This window comes from Protopterus annectens, chromosome 3.part0 (genome assembly GCF_019279795.1).
Source record: "Protopterus annectens isolate FY-2018-M chromosome 3.part0, PAN1.0, whole genome shotgun sequence".
Taxonomy (NCBI): domain Eukaryota; kingdom Metazoa; phylum Chordata; order Ceratodontiformes; family Protopteridae; genus Protopterus; species Protopterus annectens.
This window is the reverse complement of record NC_056731.1, coordinates 320,471,552-320,492,293: the sequence shown is the minus strand read 5'-3', so window position 1 is coordinate 320,492,293 and position 20,742 is coordinate 320,471,552. Positions and strand designations below refer to the sequence as shown.

Below are 20,742 nucleotides of genomic sequence, written 5' to 3'. Positions count from 1 at the left end.
GGGATGGCAGGAACTGTGCGTTTTGACCCTAACTTTTCAGCTCACTACTTCTAATTCTTTTTAAGGATCCCTAGCTTAAGCAGTGATGCATTTTCTAAATGCATCTCCTTCCTCTTTTAAAAGACAGTATACCATTCAGTACACATTATGTTGTATTAAGCCTGAAGCCTTCCACTATGCACCCCCAAGTCTTTATATAAATCATGATGAAGTGTGCAACTAACGGGAGCTGGAAATGATGACTGAACTACTTATATATCAAAGAAAGCATCATGGGAGGGGGTGTAAGACCCATCGCCATTCATCAGTTTCCACATGTATCAGTAGAATGAAGCACAAAGCTGAGCATTACATTTGCAAAGAGGCAATGGATGCTGTGAAATAGAAGGCCAACAACTTCAATGTATGATTAGTAAAAAATAAGGCAAATGCAATCTTAAAGCAAAAGGTTTAAAAATTGTACTGGCTACCCAAACACACTTTATTATTATGTTTCGCTAATCAGATGACTGCTTTATCAAATCTTACTATTACATGCTGTGCAGTCTTAAGTGGGTGTGACCACTGGAATATTTGTATATGCAATATTACAAAAATGCTATCAAGACATGACAAGATGACATGCACCAAGGTGACTTGGCTTTCTACTTCCATATTGTTAAGCTTCTATACTGCACATCAGTGAGAAAGATAAGGAGACATTCACTCAAGAAATGTACTAGAAATTGAACTAAGCCACAAATCTTAATACTAAGTACTTGTATAGATTTCAGCACAGATGCCCTGCACAATAGGAAATATACAAACAGAAAATTTTAGAAATAACACCTTACTGAAATGTGAAGCACTCTAATTACACCACTGCAAATGAAAACTCATCATGTACTGCTTAACACTTGCAGTGTATAATATTTACAAGAATAACGATTCCCTAATTAACATGACGCCCCAGTATATGCAGGTGTGTCACTTCTGCTCACTTTCGTACTTGTACTACACATCTTACACCTATACCAGAATCCAGACAACAGAAAGTTTATATACAGAATATTCGGAAACGAGGGAACTGAACATGTTTATGCTAAAGACTCTGTGCTTCATTAAGCAATTTTTGCACAGTGCCTCAGAGAAAAAAAATGCAAGCAACAAAATATCTGCACTCACAAATCCCAAAAATGACTTGAATATATGGCAACTATTTGTTGCACCAGCTCTGTTTACTGTACTGTGCAGTACTTAACAGTCAGTACCGAAGGGAAGAGAGTAAGTGGAGGACATGGTGCTTGTATCCATTCTCTTCCATGTATATGTACCCCAAATAAAACCAAACCAGGGTGCAACAGCAAGAATTATGTTTTAGATGATACCAAAGCAATAACAGCTATCACAGATTAGGTGTCTGTGTGCGTGTGTGTGTGTGTGTGTGTGGGGGGGGGGGGGGATGTGTGGAAAGGAGAATAGCTGGACTTAACATAAAGAAACTCTGGGCTTGTATTTTGGTGGGAGGAGTCCAGTAGCTATACCTGTGTATGTGTATGTATATATGTATACACACACACTATATATATATATATATATATATATATATATATATATATATATATATATATGTGCATACATACATAGGTTCATAGGATGGTACTAGACTATAGGCCCTAGAGCCTATACAAGACTAGCCATAACAATTCCCTGGCTATTTCTTCCCACAATATTTAAATCCCTGGACCCCTGTCTATTTGGGTGACTGACATGATCCCTGGGGTGAATTTCTTATCTATCATTCAATCGTCAAGGTTCCTTTTGAAGAGGGCCAAAGAGGCGCTCTGCTTGACATGTATGGGCAGTTTATTCCAGAGTCTGGGGAGTCTCTGTGTCAGGAACCTATCCCTCCAGCGTGTTTTGTTCATTGTGATGACAAGGTTTAGATCCCTGGAGCGTGTGGCTCTGAGAGATTGGGATTCCTTTAAGTGTAGCATGCCCAACAGCTCTGTCTTTGTGTAATATATATATATGTGTGTGTGTATCTATATGTATATATCTATACATATATATATATATAAATTATATATCTATACACACACACGCACACACACACACACACACACACACACACACACACACACACACACTGGAAAAGTTAACATTGGGAAAAAAACTAAGGTAGAAAATGACCTAAAGATAAACGGCCATTGTCAGTCTTGTAGTCCACTATAGAGTAAAAGTGAAATAGCAAGTGCTAATGAAGTACCAGAATATGTTGAGAGAGGAATGAAGCCCAGACATGCCAAAATCATTATCCATTTTCAATAGGGTTCCTAGGTTGGTACTAGGCTATCAGCCCTAGGGCCTACACAAGCCTAGCCATAACAATTCCCTGGATATTTCTTCCCACAATATTTACTTCCCTGGACCCCTGTCTAGCAGGGCCACTGACGTAGATACAGGTAAGGTCACATTCTGACAATAATACACTCATATGGAATAACACTACAGAAAAGGTTAAAACAAGAAAGGTGAGGAGAGTAGAATTTTGGATGCAGATCCTTAAGGAGAGTAAGGACAACCACACAGAATGTTAAATTCATAAAGCTGAAAAAATTATCCTAGACTTGATAAAATCACACAAGCAAGGCTGCAGAGATTCTGTCAAACCAGCTCCAGCAATCTAAAACTTGTTGATAAGCACTTTCGTTTTATTCAACAAATGTATTTATTCATTCATGATTAAGTATTTATTATCAAAATGTTTCTAACTATAGTTTTGTGTACATTCAAGTTAAGTAATGAGTTTTAAATTATTTAAAATTATTTAAAACTATATGCTCACGTAGTCAGGTTGCTATTGTGTATATTTACTTTTTTAACTTGGTCATTTTTACTGCGTTTGACTTAGGATTTGCTAAGGGGTTCAGCTGTCACATGATTTTAAGTTGCTCACATGATTCTGCTGTTACATGATTTTAAGTTGCTCACACGATTTGAAAATGTTGGTCATATGATACTTTAAAAGTGTATTTAAATATTATCAGTCCATTTTATGTTTATCTGATGAAGTTTTATTATTGAATAAAACAAATGCACTTATCAAGAAGTTTTGGATTGCTGGAGCTGGTCTGTTGGAAGCCTTGCATGTGTGGTTTTATCATTTTTTTTGTTTTTGCATTTGAGTCTAAGAACTAAGCCAACACGGGGATGGAAAATGGAGATTTTTGCCATTAGCAATGACTGCAAATAGGATACAGAAAATATGCAACAGGGGGTTGGAATTTACTGGAAAAAACTGGCAAAGGAATGAAGACATTGAGATTAAATAACTAGAGGGATAAAGCTAAGGGAAGAGGCCAAGCAGAAGTTGCTGGGACTGAAAGTTGGAGGCTGTTTTCCCCGATAATAGAGTATAGGCAAGGACAAAGAGATAGAGGAGTTCTGAGTGAAAGACCTACTTTGGTAGAATTTTTATTTAAGTCTAGAAAAGTAGCTGCCATTAAAAAAGGATAATTAGTAGGTCATATAAAATATTGCATGATAATTATAAGAATCAATCAGAGGAGTCTAGAAAGGATTGGGAAGACAAACTACAAAAGTCATTTATAAAGGAACAATTGAAGGATGTATGTATGTATGCAACAAATTCCAGAAGGTGTGCATAGATATTTTTATACTCCAAACAAGTAGCTAGCAAACACTGGTGTGATGGAAATGAGAGAGGTAACTGGGAACATCTTTTTTGGTAGTATAATGAGTTGGCAGATTTTAAAACTATCATACATAGAAATATTGGTGATGCAAATGGCTGTAACTAAGGAAATAATTCTTTTGAGCTGGTACACATGATCTGAATTGTGTAGACATAGTAAGGCCTTATTAAGTTTAATGCTATTGGCTGCCAAGAAAGCATTTAGTAGAAAATGGAAATCAGAATGTAAACCAACTGCAACTGAAGTACTGAATATAGTTAAAGAGGTACAAAAATTAAAAGCAATAGCTTTAGAAAAGGGAAGGAACAACTTTCATGTAAATGCATGGAATTAGTGGGAAGAATGCATGCAGAATATTAGTGGGAAGAATATATGCAGAATATGTTGTAGGAGGAGGCGTGAGATTTAAGAGAAGGCAGTAATTCAGTAATGTATGTAATGTTGGAGTCAATGATTGTTATAAAAAAACATATGCTTTGCATTGGATATGAAAACAACATCAATATAGTCTGTTTTATTTTCTATAAATGTGTGTGTGCCTATGTCTTAAGTGATAATTTAATAAAGGGTTTAAAAAAAAGATGATGAGGAGAATGACAATCTGACGATATTAGGGTAAAATGACACAACTTATTAAATATTCATTGGAAAGGAGAATGGTAAACAGTTATAAGAATTGGATGCACTGTATTTTTAAGGAGATAACTGACAGCTTAAGGAAATGGGTAAAAGAGGGAGGAAGAAAAATATACTGGCAGCAAGGGGAATAACTGAATGCTGAAGCCATGAAAGTATTATTTCTTCATGAGAGAAGTTACACATACTTGTAATAACCTGCTTGTAGAACTGGAGGATTGTGATTGTCTACAGAGAGGATGTAAGATTACACAGAATAGGGAGAATAAAGGATGAGAAGTCAGTGTGGCGGATGGTTGCATTAGGACTAACTGCAGCTGTTGTCTGGACTGGCTACATAACGTGTTTTTTTTAAGCAGTCACTATTTTTATATACATTTACTGGCAACTACAACTTCATGCCCATAACTCCAAGTGATGATCACATGGCCATCACAATGGTATATGACCTCAAGTGACTTGCGCTTAGGTTTTCAGGTCCATCCTGCTCACTTCACCAAGATACATATATAAGCAATGAAACCCAGGCAAAGGAACATTCTTGAACTGGAAATGAAATCTAAAAATAAGTTTATTGTCATCAACTGCTTGACTGGGCAATCTTCCAAAGAAAGTGATAACAATTATTGATCTGTCTGTGCACGTGCCATATAATGTTCTAGATAGACACCATTTGCTGCAATGCAGCATGCTTTGCACGAATTCTATCTATACATTATTAAGCACTGAATTTGGGGGCATGGCAGCTAAAGAGGAATATCAAAATGCTGAGTTACAGTGCTCAGCCTTGAACAGAAATGGAAAAACAGCAATTAATGAAGGCAGTCTCTGGGAATTTCCTTTAAAATCTTTCATTGAAACATTGCAAAGGGACTGGTTTACTTTTTCTTGTGTGTGTGTGTGTGTGTGTGTGTGTGTGTGTGTGTGTGTGTGTGTGTGTGTGTGTGTGTGTGTGTGTGTGTGTGTGTGTGTGTGTGTGTGTGTGTGTGTGTGTGTGCTTTAACATGATGAAAACTTGAAATGTTTCCATTCTATGTTAGTTAAGATTCATCTTCACTAGAGCTTAAACAATGAATACATTTTTTAAATAGATACATCAGTCAGATTTATTCACAGATATAGCTAGGGTTTCTGGAATTAAACATCAAAACACTGTATGTTTCTGCAAATTTCTGAACAGCATACATGTTCAGTACAAACAAATCTGAAGATTAAACCAAAAAAAAAATAATAATTCTGAAAACAATGCTTCATTTAACAAAATCTGTAACCTACTAAAAACCATCATAAACATATCAAAATGCTTTTTAATTTAAACAGCAACAAAACACATGCATTCAACAGAAAGACAGACTCAGTCCAATAAACTTATTCGTGTTTTCATACTGCCTACAAAGCACACCTGTATTTGTTTACAACAGATCACATGTTAAAATCACAATACATGTCATAAAATATTTTAGCTCTGTGCGCAGACTCCAGTTGCATACTGAAGATTAAATTCCACACTCTGAACAGAAGTCATAAACTCAGCCCTGATAGAAATTCAGTCAAATGCAATTTGAAGGACTGATACTGTGAATTGCCTCTTAGAGGCTCCATTCCTCTACTGCGTACTACAGATCATACATCAAAATCAGCTTTTGAACATTCTAGTCTCGCGGTGATATAAAAACTAATAGTACATTCTGCACCCAAAACTGCCACTCCTTCCTTAAGAACTTACAGCTTAACAATGAAGCTTTCTGGGCCATGCTGCAATTGCCATTATAATGATATTTAACACACTTCCAGTGACTGTAAATGTCTCTTTTTAGAGATATATATACTTCTTAGTTACTTCTGATGTAAACAACTCAGTATAGACACATTCTGATTGCTTTCCCCCATCTTGAACAGAAGTCATACACTATCAGCACTCTGCAAAAGTGAACATAATGCAGTTTGGTACCCTCCACATTCTAGTAACAATGTACATAAACTGAGAGTTTTTTTTCTTTTCTTTTGCAATATAAGCACAGTGGATTTTTAAAGCTCATTTTGGTTTAGCCAGGAGTCTTTTCAAATTTTGGTAATTTGAATTAATTGGCACTGTATCTCTGGAACAGATACTTTCTAGTAAAAATTCATACATGTCATATTTGAATATACATTTAGAAAATGCACATACTTTGTGATTTTAGGTACAAAGGTAATGAAGCAGTTGTACCTGTGTGAAGAAGAATATGAACACATCTGAAGTGATGTGATCCAATAATTATTTTCAGGATGTCATAATCTAACAGAAGAAAAAGTACAACCAGTATGATGTGCATGTAGAAAAATAAAATAATACTGAAAGTCATAACCTGGGTTGTGCCTTCATTTTTCACATATACCACAAAAACAGCAATTTTAGATAATTTGCACACAGATTGCCATCCATAATATGCCTCTTCTGAGCAAATATACCTTATTTGATTATGACATCACATGAACTGACTACAAATATAAGCACAAGACTTTTCTGAAAAGTATGTCTTTTATGACTGACTACAGTCAGTAGGAAGTTTTACCCAGCATAATGTATTTCAGCTTGTTTCATGCATGCACACTCCCTCCCTGATAATCAAGATTCACAGTCATGTGAGCATGATCAAGTGACCACAGATCAGCTGATTTAACAAACAGATTGCTCTGCATCCAATACACACTTTTTGAATGGGTGTGTTTTATTACAATTAAAGGAAAAACATTTACTCTGTAATAATATATCTGAGATTATTTCTCTCTCTTACACACTCATACTCACACCCAGCCCCTGAACATTTAAACCCAAGAATGTTTAATGATGATAAAGTGACACTGTCTCTTTCACACACACTGACTAACCACTAACAACCACCCTTTGATGGAAACTTCAGTGATGCATGTTGATGTCTTCTAAAACTAAGAACTTACTTCTAAGCATACGCAACTGGTTCTGTAGAACAAACCATAGAAAAACAAGAAAGGGGAGTGCACTACCCCTTTTATCAATAAGCATGTGTCAATAAGAAGTGGGGAAGTCTCCTGCCTTCTTTTGCAAACTGGTGGAAACCATCTACTGCTACAAAACTAACAATTGGTAAGGATTTTCTACAGTTAAACCTGCTGGCTGAAGAAGATGAATGTTATCCATAATTCTTTGACACACAATTCATGCTTCCATGCCACGTCAGAAAAATACAAGAAAAAATGAACGGGCTTTTTAAGTAAATCATGTGGCTGAAAATCCATTTAATGATTTGATCATAATTTAAAATCTGCTTCTGCTGGAAGGGGTAAATTCCTTCACATCAACCATGCAATCTTAATATACTAATATATATCAACTCCAGGATCAATGTACTTGGAGTAAAGGGGAAATTGCACTTGGCAGTGTCCCCTTTGATGAGCTGTGCCTTTGGTCTGTCATACAAAACTGCAAATGCACATAATGATGTGACAAAAATGTCACACCAGATGACTCTCTCAACAGCTAAAAAAACTGGACATACTCAGTGAATAATGTTCCAAGTGTGAAACTCATGCAAGGCCTAAGTTTTCAGGTGAGATTTTGGTAGGGATGCATTTTTGTATTTAACACTGACACATAAAAGGGGATTGAAATATTGGTAATTTTGAGTTTCTTCTGCTAGACTTCAGCATAACAAGCAAAACGTGATTTAGGAATTCAATCCATCACCAAACAAGTCCCCCCCCCCAAAAAAAAAATGCATGGACTCTTAAGATCCTCGGTCTTGAGAAAAGACTGGTCACAAGGACTGTTGGAAGCCTTCTAATGTGCAAAACAAAGGAACACTGGAAACTATGATCTTCGCTGATGGTTTCATCAGTAGTAAAGTATTCTTCTGAGCTAGAAATACATTGCAACAAAGTGTGATACACTACAGAAGACAACATTGGTTTATCAGTGTGATCCCCTACCAATTATTACATGCCTGACTTGAATAGCGGACGAAGGAGAAGCAGTAAACACACAGCCTGACTGAACTGAAAAATAAAGATTTTAAAACCATTGAATCATCTCATTTACACATACAGTGATAGGCAAATATGCATACACACAAATACAAATGTACAAAAAGACACACAATATCCACTGATGAAGTGAAACATAACACTGTTAAGACACCCGTTAAGTAAGTCACTTATTTATATACAGTCCCATAATATACAACAAGAAACTGAATGAAATTCTTAAAAGGGACTGGTAGAAGAGTTAAGGTCTGGAAGTACAGCTTTAAAACATGAAAGACAACTATACTGAATTGCTTTCTTAATTCTTTCAAATGGCATACACATTTTTTCTGTATATGATTTTTGCACATTTAACTATTCTTAACACAATGTGTATATTTAATTTTTTGTCTACTTATTGCGAATTTGATCATTCTTAAATCATCGTGTAAATTCATATTTCTTTTCCACCTTTGTATGCAGCTTAAATACAGTGGCAAAAATGGGCCTACTTTCTATCAGTCCACTACCCAATCAATAAACATAAATAAAATCAGATGTGCAAATACCTGATGCAGGTTACAGAAAGAAACTAAGACGAAATGTAAGCTTTAGCTCCATTCATGATCACAAATGCCAAGAGTTTAAACTTCAGCTGAATTTCAAAAAGGGAACTGAAAGCTGAATTTGAATTCCCTATTCCTCTGGGAGAAAAATCCTCTACACTCCTCAAGATGTAAATGTTGATTCCTACAACCCTTTACTTGTAGCAACTTCATATGGAAGGAGTGCATTTTTGTACTTGGGGGCAATCACCCAAACATCCATCACAATCGACATATACTACTTTTAAGATTTTCTTTTCATAACAATCTTAGACCTTTTGGCAAAGATGGCCTTACACACAGATGAACATCCCCTACATAAGTAAGACATTAGCATAACAAAATGTGAGAATAAGTCATGGTGTTCAGGGAAATGGAGAACAACAGATAACTAAATATGCAAACCACAGAAAGCAAAATAAAGACATTGAAAACAGAGTAATTGGAATAAAATAGATACGTGGAAGAATGACAGCACAAAGGCAGAGAGCCCATCTGCATGAGGGGAATATCAAATTCAACCTGTGACTTGGGTTAAGGGAGGTGTCATTGTATGCAGACACAGAACTGCTCTCCTTTCTTAGAAGGGTGTGAATTTATGCCCTGTGACGCTAGACAGTACAGGAGGACGATGATTCGGCTGTCAGTACTATGAAATAGCACATGGCTGAAGAATATGTTCTAGGTTGTAGGTGCACAATAAAAGGGCCTGAATGGCTTACAGAGACAAAGCTTAGGTAAATACCACCCACCCACCCAATGCTCCACAGTGCTGCAAAATGCTAGAGAGCTACAGGGGACATTATCCAGGGAAAAATTAAAGGATGTGATAAGTGACAGGAAATTATGGGCACCAACATTTCCTAAGCAATGAGAAAAACAGGCAAAAATAAATAAACATCTAGTAAAAATTTAAGAGAGTTTTGATTAAATTCAGTTTATCTAAGTGCGGTTGTAGTTATGTGACAGCACAGATATACACTGATACATGTACGTGGTGAAGAAGTTTTTTTACAAGTAAGAGCTGCATTATAATGAATATTGTGGATGTGTGCAATGTAGGTTCAGCGGTACTTAGCAATACAAAGTGGAATACTGTTAAGCACATTAGATTTTTTAAGAAGCAAGCATTGCACATATACTTGAAAATGGAAAAACGTCAATACTATTAGTAAAATGTGTACGGATAGCAGTTTATCATTGTACCTAGAGAAGAATTAGTAAAAACATCAGAAACCTTACCTGGCTGATTAGGAGAGCTATGAGCAGAAGTTTCTTGAAAAGGAGGCCCAATCAGATTGCTACTTCTATGAGATGAATTGCGATCCACATTGCCCTAGAACACAAAGGAAACAATTTTGTGCGTTTTTTTTTTTTTTTTTACTTATTTGGCCCTCTTAGCCAGGATGACCATCTGTGGGTGGCCGGTGCCTCTACTTCCACCATAAACTTGCCTCTAGACTGACCAGCTTACCCCTCCCCCACTCCATCATACCTGGGCTACCATCCTGGGGTGCATTCAAACATCTTTGGGTGAAGAGAGGAGACCAAGGTGTCCCAGCCCTGAGCCATTCCCCTTCTAACTACAGGGAATGTTTTAATATGGTGCATAGTTCCCAAAAAGGAAGGGAAGTGCAAACACATCAGCTTGAGCCCATGGGCACTCTCATCAATAAAGCACCAACTTTTACCCTCCCCTCTGTTCAAGCATATGCTTCTATGGCACTAATGTTGCTTTCCAGCCCCAACTAGAGAGCAGCACTATGCTAAAAAAAAACTCTCTCCACAGGTACTGGAGGTGGCCATAGGCCAGTAAGCCTACTCACTTTCCGGATGGCCTTCAGCCTCCAAGTTTGCTATTTGATCCTAAGTCTCCAGCAATGCAAGTGGACACTTTGTCCTAATGTTAAAGGGATTTTAAGGAAAACATAATTTGCTTCAAGGATGCATGCGGGGGGGTTGGGGGGCAAAATCTAGGTACTAATTTCATGGCTTAAAAATGACATCAAAAATTTTACAAAAGCTGTGAGACAAATTTCCAACACTATGCAATGCAAACATCTATTTGAGAGGCAGCAGTCACATATCATGCAACCTTACAGTATAAAAACGTGATATTTGTGAGAGGGCCAGTAGAGGAAAAGCATATAAGTTGGTAGCCAGTAACATTCAGTGTGCACTACAACATACATCTGTGGGGGTAAACTGATTCTGTGCTATAATTTTCATTTTAACAAAGCACTAGCGACTTATTTACAATATTTTTATTTTACTAAGTGTTAACACTTTTTATTCAGAATGCCACACTAGACAGATATATTTGTTTATGGCTGTCATATCCAGATGTTTTTATTCTTTTCAGAATTGAAAAGACATGCTGATAAGAAATATGGGGGGGTATATTTTGGAAGTTAATATACAGTTATAACAATGGTAGCCAGTCCATTACCAATAACAGACAGATTGTATAAAGACCTGCATCTCAGAAAATTTTCTGACTAAAGTTACATCCATCAACACTGACATTTATCAGAAAGCAGCTGCAGAAATTCACAGATTTAAAGGGATGTAAAACAATTATTCAGTCATAAAACTTGACTGCCAAACAAGGGATATGCTATTTGGAGGCTTGAGATACAGATACAATATAATGCTTAAAAAACGGTTTGTCCACAATATGACAAGCAAAAGAAAAATAATCTAATAAACAAGGATAAAATGCATACAAATAAAGGAGTACAATTGGACAGAACCAAACAGATGGGTCAAATTTTGTAAAATATGAATTTCAAAGCACAAAAATGACTTGAAAAACATGGAAACTTGCAAAATATTACAGTCTACAAGCTTGCAGTTTTGAAAGAAGTTATAGCATTGTTTTTTTAATACTCATTTTAATAAATGCATTTATAATTCACAATTATTAGCAAGTTTCTGCTCATTTCAAGTGGTTCTTGTCCTTTTCCCTGCAATGGGAAAACATGTCGTTTTTCCAAAAACTACAAAAAACTATAATAATGTGCTAGGAAGAAAGGAAAATATATAACTTAAATAGGGGGTTTCATCTACAATGAAAAGGACTTCATTTGGTCAGATTAGTTTGGATAAAAATGCTTATTAAACTGTCTTTTTTTAATGAGGCCAGATAACCTAGATGACTGGTAGGCAGCTGTAGTCCATGCTCTGCTGGCTGATAAGGTTGTTGATGGACTTGGCCAAAGAAGCACCAGCCCAAAGAAAAAAAAAACAGTGAGTAGTAGTTCAAGAAAAATAAAGTAGCACAAGATTTCTATTGGCTAGGGAGCCACCGGATTCTGAGTAGACAATGAAACGGATACTAGATGTGTAGCAGAACTGAAACATCATGCAACTGCTTTCACATACAATTAGCTGTCCAGAAACCACTGAATCAGGGCCAGATCCAGCACAAGGTGACCTAGGCATTTCTCTAGGGCCTGATGCAGACTGGGGGGTTCAACTTGGCCATAAAATATTAAAAAAAAAATATCTGGCTATACAGTATTAAAAAAACTACCTGGTCAATTCCTCACTGCTTAAAAATTCTTAACACTCTGCATTGAACTGCTTCTCAGCAATGCACCTCTCCCATTGGCTCAAATTTTGAGCTAATGAGCGTGACTTCCTATAACTCAAATTGGAACCATGGTCTTTTTGTTGCAGGTAGTAGAGGTCTTATAATATGAGCAGTGGTCTATAAAACATATTGGTATTTTTTTCTTTAAATACTATCTTTGTGCATATCAGGGACTGATGAAGTCACAGTGGGAGGAACATTTCTGCCTACAATACAACATTGTCTTTTTTCTTTCTTTAAAAACCAGGATGGAGTGACTGGCTAGCTATATGGGGGGAGGGGGGACTTGCAGCTAAGTACACAGGTAGAGATGGTGTGTGTGTGTGTGTGTGTGTGTGTGTGTGTGTGTGTGTGTGTGTGTGTGTGTGTGTGTGTGTGTGTGTGTGTGTGTGTAAAAATTATCTTTCTTTGATTAGGAGACTCTGACAGAGTCAAACCTTGTATCTTAGGTACAGAGAGCACTAGACTTGGTCCTCTACACCAACTGCCAGTCTGCTTAATTTTCTTCAATTATGCAAATCATCTCTGCTTTTACATTATATTTATGCCCTATCACTAAGCAAGTCACTTAATCTAACATTGCTTTATGACAACTGTAAATTTGGGCTAGGCTCCTGAATGATCCCCTGGATAATAAGCCTAGTAACTACCTATGAACCACAGTACTTATCGTGTAAAGTAATCATCATGAGAACATGTTCTTTGGACATGATCCATGGTTTTCTTCTTCTGTTGAATGCTGATAGTGTGTTTATGATTTAGCTGCGAATAAATTGGAGAGGATGAATTAACAATGTATTTATAGTTCGTTTTTTGAAGGCACATACGCTTGAAATGCCCTGTGTTTGGGCTACAACAGTTTATCTAGCGCTTAGTACAGATGACCTAGGCCATGAGCTGTTAAAGAGCTGCTTCCTGTAGTACAGGGCTTGATTCGCTCAGCTTACATTTGTCTTCTTTGAGATTTTGACCAAGTTATTTCACCAAAAAGTACTTCTGGACTTCTCCTGAAAAGGGATACTTGAATCCAATGGGCTGTCCGAGGTTGTTACCAAATACTGGCTTTTGAATTCCTGCACCCTACACACAGCAGTTTAGTACTTTACTACATGCTATTTCAGTATGAATCTCAGCATGTCTCTTGAGTTTAATGGGTGGTCAGATGCATTTTCACTAAATGTGAGTTTTAAGCTAAAAGAAGATTATTATTTCTCACGCCAAGTCTGTTTTCTATGGGATAGTCTTTCTGTTTTGTTTATAAAATGGCTTTCAGTGTTTTTCTTCTATAAAATTTGGAACAAAGTTTTTAAATGAAATTGAAAGTTCAGTGATAACTGTAAATTAAAGAAGGAAACGGTATGTATATTGACAGGTTTGAGCAGTGTTTATGCTGCTTGGGAAAAGACAGCCAAATAATGGGATATTGGTATAGCTAGACAGTGGACTGATTCATTATGGTGCATAGGGCCCATATGTCCATGATGCGGCTCTGTTGACCCTGGAGGTACACGCTGAACAGTACAGCATAATCAGTCATTCAAGTAGGTCAGACTTGTAGTGAGTGCCATTAAGAGGCAGAATTATTTTTGATGACAGAGAAGAGATAGGGAGGTCAAAAATAAGATGCAAGTGTTCTGCAAGCATATAAGCGCATCCATTCATCCATAACTCCTTTTTCCACATCTTTGCACATGAGGTTGAGGTGTCACTTTCGCACCGACAAACATCTATAGCCAATGTTCAGTCCCCCACCCCCAACACCCAAAACAAACTTATGTTATATGCAGAAATATTTCTGATTTCTGTATGAAATGTGGGTTGTTGAACAAAAGTTGCTGCATATTGCCTTTGTTTTATATTATTTATTTCACTAAAGAATGACGTCATACATTGATAGGCCTGGATTGTGTAATATAATCTAAAATATGCTGCATTTTGCTGACATATTTTTGCAGTACTTTCTTTGCAACCTCAAGCAACTATAAAGGGGCATTTGTTAGGTCGGCTGCATTATTTGGAGTGATGATCAGAATGGTCTGATCTTCAGCATCCGTTAAAGAACTGCTGATATATATTACTGTGTTACAATTTTCTCCACAAGATCAGATTGTTAAGGGATTTCTGCATTTGAAGTATGTGTCCACCAAACCAAAACTCAAGAACAATTACACATGAGGTCAGACAACACGTTTCTGTATTTGGTTACAAACTGTTACTCTGGCAGACAGCACAGAGAACTAAAGCTCCGATTTGTTAAAGAGCTGCTTCCTGTGGCAAGAGTACAGAGTTTGAATATTTCCTCCTTCATTTACCTATTTTGTGACCTTGAGAAAGTCACAAAGGCAGTGCTTTGAGCAATGGGGAATCTAATGCATGAATACATTTTTAATTTAGCTTGCTTCTTGCAGGCACATGTGAAATGCATGATGTGCTATAAGAATACGTCTGATTCTTGGTACAGATGAGGAAGACTATGAGCTGTTAATGAGCTATTTCTGTAGTGCAGGGTTTGATGCCTCCAGCCTTTGTTTGTCTGCTGTTTGACTGTCACTTCCCCAGACAGTGCTCCTGGGGAGCCCCTGAAAAAGGACACTTGCATCCAGTGGGTTGTCCCAAGCTGTTAGCAAATGCATTACACATTTGTCTTTTGAATTCCTGCACCCTTCACACATAATTAGTGCTGGCTACAAAAGAACAAGTCAAACACTTTCACGGGCTAGCCCAATGCCCACCTTTGGGTCTGAGCCCAAGCCAGACAAACAAGTCAGCATAAAGTGCACCAATATTAGGTACCCTGGATGAAAGAAGGATCTGTCCAGAGCAGGAGGGGCACAACCTTATGTTGATGGCCCCAGCACCAGCTCAACTGATGGTAGCACAGCCAGTGATAGGATCCCTCAAACTAAAAAGAAAGAAGATACTAGCATTTGGCACCTGTAAATCAGAATGCAAAGACTTGGAAATGCTATTCAATTCATACACCAAATAAGCAATCATGAATAATCCACCTTAATGCTACATTCCAGACCTTGCAATCACTAATAAACCATCCCTTATCTCACAACTCTCTATTCACCCTGCCTCATTGCTTCAGCAACTACTGTTCCAAAAGTTTGTTTATCCACCATCATCCTGTAAAAATCTCTCCACAGTTCTATAAGAAATTATATACGGCCATCAATATTCTTAAATCCACTCTTTTTTTCTTAATCTGGTCACCAAGTCTCTCCTCTACAGATCTCGGACACTCCATACAGCTTCTCACAAAACTATGTACCAAGCTATAACTCATCTGCTTCTCTTTAGTCACAAGACTTTACACCTCCCCAAAAAATAGCTAAATTATGATATCAAGGTCCTACTTAACCTTAGAAACAAAGCATGGGATAACTTGAAAACGAATCCCCCACACACTAACAACACCTTACCCAGCTGCTCAATCTGAATAAACAAGTAATACAAAGACATAAATGTCAGTTAGTGCAATCAAATCTTCAGCAGTGACCTCTTCAAAAAAATTCTGGACTGAGGTAAACCATTTAACTTGCCAGAAGATTCCATCCAGCTCCCAATCTTCAGCCTCTCATCTGTCTTCCTTTGAATTTATTCTTTAGTTTAGCAACCACCACAATACATGCACCAGTAACACAAAGCTTCCCTCCTCCACCTCTACACCCCCATGCAGTCCACTGTTCTTCAAATCTATCAGTTCCAAATGAAAACTTTACCCCATCTGGCACAGACAATCTTATACTGGTTCTTATATCACCATAGGGGCCTCATCTTGTCTCCACTCACTATACTTAACACAAATCACAATGACCAATATTTAGAAAACAGCCACAATAAAACCAATGGCCAGAAAAATCAAACCCCACAGTCATCTCTTACTTCTGAAATCTCCATTCTCTCAAACTTGGAAAAAATATTGAAAAGTTAAATTATACACAAAGTGCACATTATATTATTCACTACCAACTTTTCTCATCTAATCAACATGAGTTCTGTTCTGGCTGCAGCACTTCCACTTCTATTCACTCACCAATAACATCCTGCTTGCAGTGGACAAAGGTTCACCTGTTGGTGCCACATTTACTGACGTGATCACCTTCTTGAATCTGATATTAGCTCAAACTACATCCTCTGGTTCTAGAGGTACATATCTAGTCATCACTTCTTTGCAGACTTCAAGGTTTACCTCTTCCTTCTGTCCCAATTTTCTGTTCTGGTTTTCTGGTTCCTCTCCTGTTCTGTGTCTACAGCAACAAACTCCCTCTCGATCTTCCTCACCTCCCTATGTTACTTTACACAAATGACATGCTCTTATCATGCCTCTCAACTGTCCAGATTTTTGCAGAATGACCAGATTATTTGCCTTATATTTTTGGTCTGTTCCTCATAAAACTTCTGGTTTTCTGGCTAACTTGTAAGGACTGAATTACTCCAGGGACAGTGCCAGGTGGGGAATTTGACTGGGTGGTACACCTGTCAAAGAGTAACGCAGGTGTCTTAAGGCGAGCTCAGGGAGGACAGAAACCTCCTGTGAGCAGAAGGGCAAAAACTCGCTTGATCTTGATTTTCAGTATGAATACAGACCGTGAAAGCGGGGCCTCACGATCCTTCTGGCTTTTTGGGTTTTAAGCAGGAGGTGTCAGAAAAGTTACCACAGGGATAACTGGCATGTGGTGGCCAAGCATTCATAGCGACGTACTTTTTGATCCTTCAATGTCGGCTCTTCCTATTATTGTGAAGCAGAATTCACCAAGCGTTGTTCACTCACTAACAGGGAACAAGAGCTGGGATTAGACCATTGTGAGACAGGTTAGTCTTACTCTACTTATGTTGTGTTGTTGCAATAGTAATCCTGCTCAGTACGAGAGGAACTGTAGGTTCAGACACTTGGTGTATACCTTAAGAGAGTCATAGTTACTCCTGCCCACACTTCATTGAATTTCTTCACTTTCACATTCAGAGCACTGGGCAGAAATAGCATCGCATCAACACCCATCTCGGGCCTTCATGATGCTTTGTTTTAATTAAATAGTCAGATTCCCCTGGCCCGCACCAGTTCTAAGCCAGCTGCTAGCTGCCGGATGATGCGGGACACCGGTCGGGACTGGCACCTGCCACAGCCAGGGCAATACACAGTAAGAGTCTGGTGCGAGTCCAGAGTCGCTGCTGCCACCCCCCGGCCCCACCAAGGGGGGGTGCGGTGAAGGGGCGACACTCGTCCAGCCACAGTGTGCACCCAGCCCCGGTTCACGCCTGAGACCGACCAAACTAGCCCTTTGACCTAATCTTTATCACCTTAGAGACCTGCTATAGATATGGGTACGGCCTGGCATGACATGAGACTTACACCCTTTCCCCCGGATTTTCAAGGGCCAGTGAGAGCTCACCTGATGCTGTTGGAACGGCGATGCTTTCCAGGTCGTGGGCCCCTCTCTCAGGATGAACCCATTCCAGGGCACCCTGCCCTTTACAACGAAAAGAGAGCTCTCTCAGGGGCCCCCATCGGTTTCTTTTGTTTGCATCACCTCACTGGATGCTGCGAGGTGCCTGTCTCTGCCACTCCATTTTCTGGGATCTGAACCTGACTCCCTTTCAATTATCTAAGGGCAATGGAGGCCATCACCTATCCCTTCACAACTGTGCTTGTCTATCTCTCAGGACCAACTGACCCAAGTTCAACTGTTGTTCACATGAAACCCATCTCCACTTCAGCCTTCAAAGCTCTTATTTTAATATTTGCTATTACCACAAAGATCTGCAACCACTGCGGCTCCACCCGGGCTCTCGCCCTGAGCTTCAGTGCCAAAGAGGCAGCCCTCCTACTGGTCATGGTGTAGCCCCCTCGGCTGCCAGTGCCAGCTGGGTATGGGCACGACACTCCAAGTCATAATAAGACATTTAAGTTTCAGAGATCATATCCTTCAGAAAATGCACGGCAACACAAAACCTTTTATTCTAGCCACTTTCTAAAGTTTATAAGAGCAATATTTAAAATGTGTCCCTATTTTTGGTCTTTTGTCCCCCCATTACATTTGTCTTTGTCCAGATTTCTTGTGCTACGAGATTGAGAGGTATGCTCTCATTCCACACCAGCCACCGTCTTTCTACAATACAAAATTTGCAACCTGACTTCCATTCTCTTAACTAATGGATTACAATGAAAAGCTTATACTCAAACTCCACTAAAGCTGAAACAATGTTCCTTAGTATTAGTCAAACTCTGTACAATTTCTAGTCCTTTCCACTTCTGCAATCACCTAAATAATCACATTAATAAATGTCAACTCCTTCAAATACCTTGGAATTTGTCTGGAACCCTTTCTTAACATCTGTCTTTATCTTGATAATATATACAAAAAAATAACTCACTTTTATTTTAGGCTTATAAAATTGATGCAGTTCTTTCAAGACCTATAATACAAATTCTTCTGGAATGCTACTGGCAGACATTCTGCAGGATCACCTGGAACATGGTCTTTAAATAAATGCATATTGCCTCCAAAATATTCATTATTCAATCCACCACTTATTCTATTTGGCACTTTCATCATTCTCACCCCAGATATGAAAATCACTGCAAAACTCTCAGATGACAACCAGCTGAACAATGTGTCAACCTCCTTCTTGTCTCTCAGCTGTACAAACTCTTACAGTCATGACCCCTGCCTCTAAAGTAGTCAGTCCAACACCTTCATACAGTCTTAGCTCTACTTCTGCAAACACCTAAACAAGACTTCATTGCACTGACCTCTCCTTCTCCATTTTTATCATTATTAAATCACAGTTGAAATTGTGATATAAGTGAACATACATGAATAGAAAATAAACTATAATGATACTGGCATTGTTTTCATGCAGTATATAAGTTTTCTTTTTGGCAATTATTCTTCACTACAACATTATATAAATTACTTAATTTCTATTATCTCTTAGACCTTACTCCACTCCTTGAAGACTATACTACATGTAATGTTCCACCAAATTCCATTTATTTCTAGGTAATTTGCTCCTTCTATTTTCAAAAGATCCCTCCTCCAGATCTTTTATCTCCATCTCTGTATTCAGTAGTTCAGTTTTAATCAGTTTAGATTTTTATTTCCATTTTCTAATAATGATTTGTTAGCAGTCAATAGTTCGTACTTTGTCTAGGCAATTCATATTATATTTTTTTATCCTTTGTTAACCACATTAGTCCCACTAGGCAAGGGGAAACCTCATGTAGTTTTCATATTACTAGTGGGAATTCAGCCAGTAGATTAGGGAACTTATCTTATTCTTTTCAATAGGTGCTGTTGGATCCTTTACATCCACCAACTCAAGAAGAGGAGACCTTGGTTTACTGTTGCATCTAAAGGAAGGCATGCTCAGGGGTGTAGCACCCTTTAATGCTGCACGACATTGTCAGTAATTCAGACACCTGGAGTGAGAATGGATCCTGTGTCCTAGCTCAAAAGAATCATTTACTTAGTAACAACCATTTGCTCCTCCAACATTTCTGATAAAGTACTTTGCAGTGAGTTTTTGTTAATCTGCTAACTCCTTACAATCCAAAAAACATGATGCCAATTACATCTCTCTTTCCCATCACAACTCCAATATTTGCTGTTTATGTGAAAAAAAATCTCTGAAGTCTGCTTGGAGTATAAAAATACTTAAGCAAACACTTCCAAGCAAAAATCCTAAACCTTTTGAATCCTTGTGGCATATGTGGGAGCCCTAAAGACTTCCTCACCTGTTCTTTTGTAAATTGCTTTTCCAGTCTCTCTTCTCAATCCTTTCTAATATCTTCTGATTGATTCTTATAGTTATCATTCAGTATTTTATATGCCCTATTAATTATCCTTTTATAACATCAGTTTCTACTCCAGACTCAACTAAAAACTCTACCAGAGATGGTCTTTCACTTAGCACTCCCCTATCCCTTTCTCTTTGCCTATACTCTGAAATCAATTAGTGGAGGGGAAAACAGCCTCTAACTTTCAGTCCAAGCAACTCCTGCTTGGTGTTACCCCTTACTTTTGTCTCTCTAGTTAGTTACTCCCAAAATCTTGGTTCCCTTGCCAGTTTTTCCTAGTAAATTCCAGCCCCCTCTTACCTATTTTATATGCTCTTGCACTGATTAGTATTGGCAAAATCTCCTTTCTCAATTCATTATTAGCATGGTATCAAAACAGTTTGATAAAAAGCTACTGTTCAAATGGAGATTCCAAAAATA

At 38.0% G+C, this 20,742-nt stretch overlaps 1 protein-coding gene across 3 annotated transcripts in view; it reads right to left on the bottom strand.

Annotated features, from left to right (window-relative positions):
* Positions 1–20,742, bottom strand: part of GRB10 (growth factor receptor bound protein 10) — a 2,734,830-nt gene that overhangs the window by 1,748,143 nt on the left and 965,945 nt on the right. For 2 of the 3 annotated variants that reach the window (XM_044064795.1, XM_044064794.1), the window contains exon 3: positions 10,163–10,256. The exons of the other annotated variant lie outside the window; for it this stretch is intronic. In XM_044064795.1, the coding sequence (XP_043920730.1) occupies positions 10,163–10,256 (94 nt within the window). The remainder of the gene's footprint in view (positions 1–10,162; positions 10,257–20,742) is intronic. 3 annotated transcript variants of the gene reach the window in all.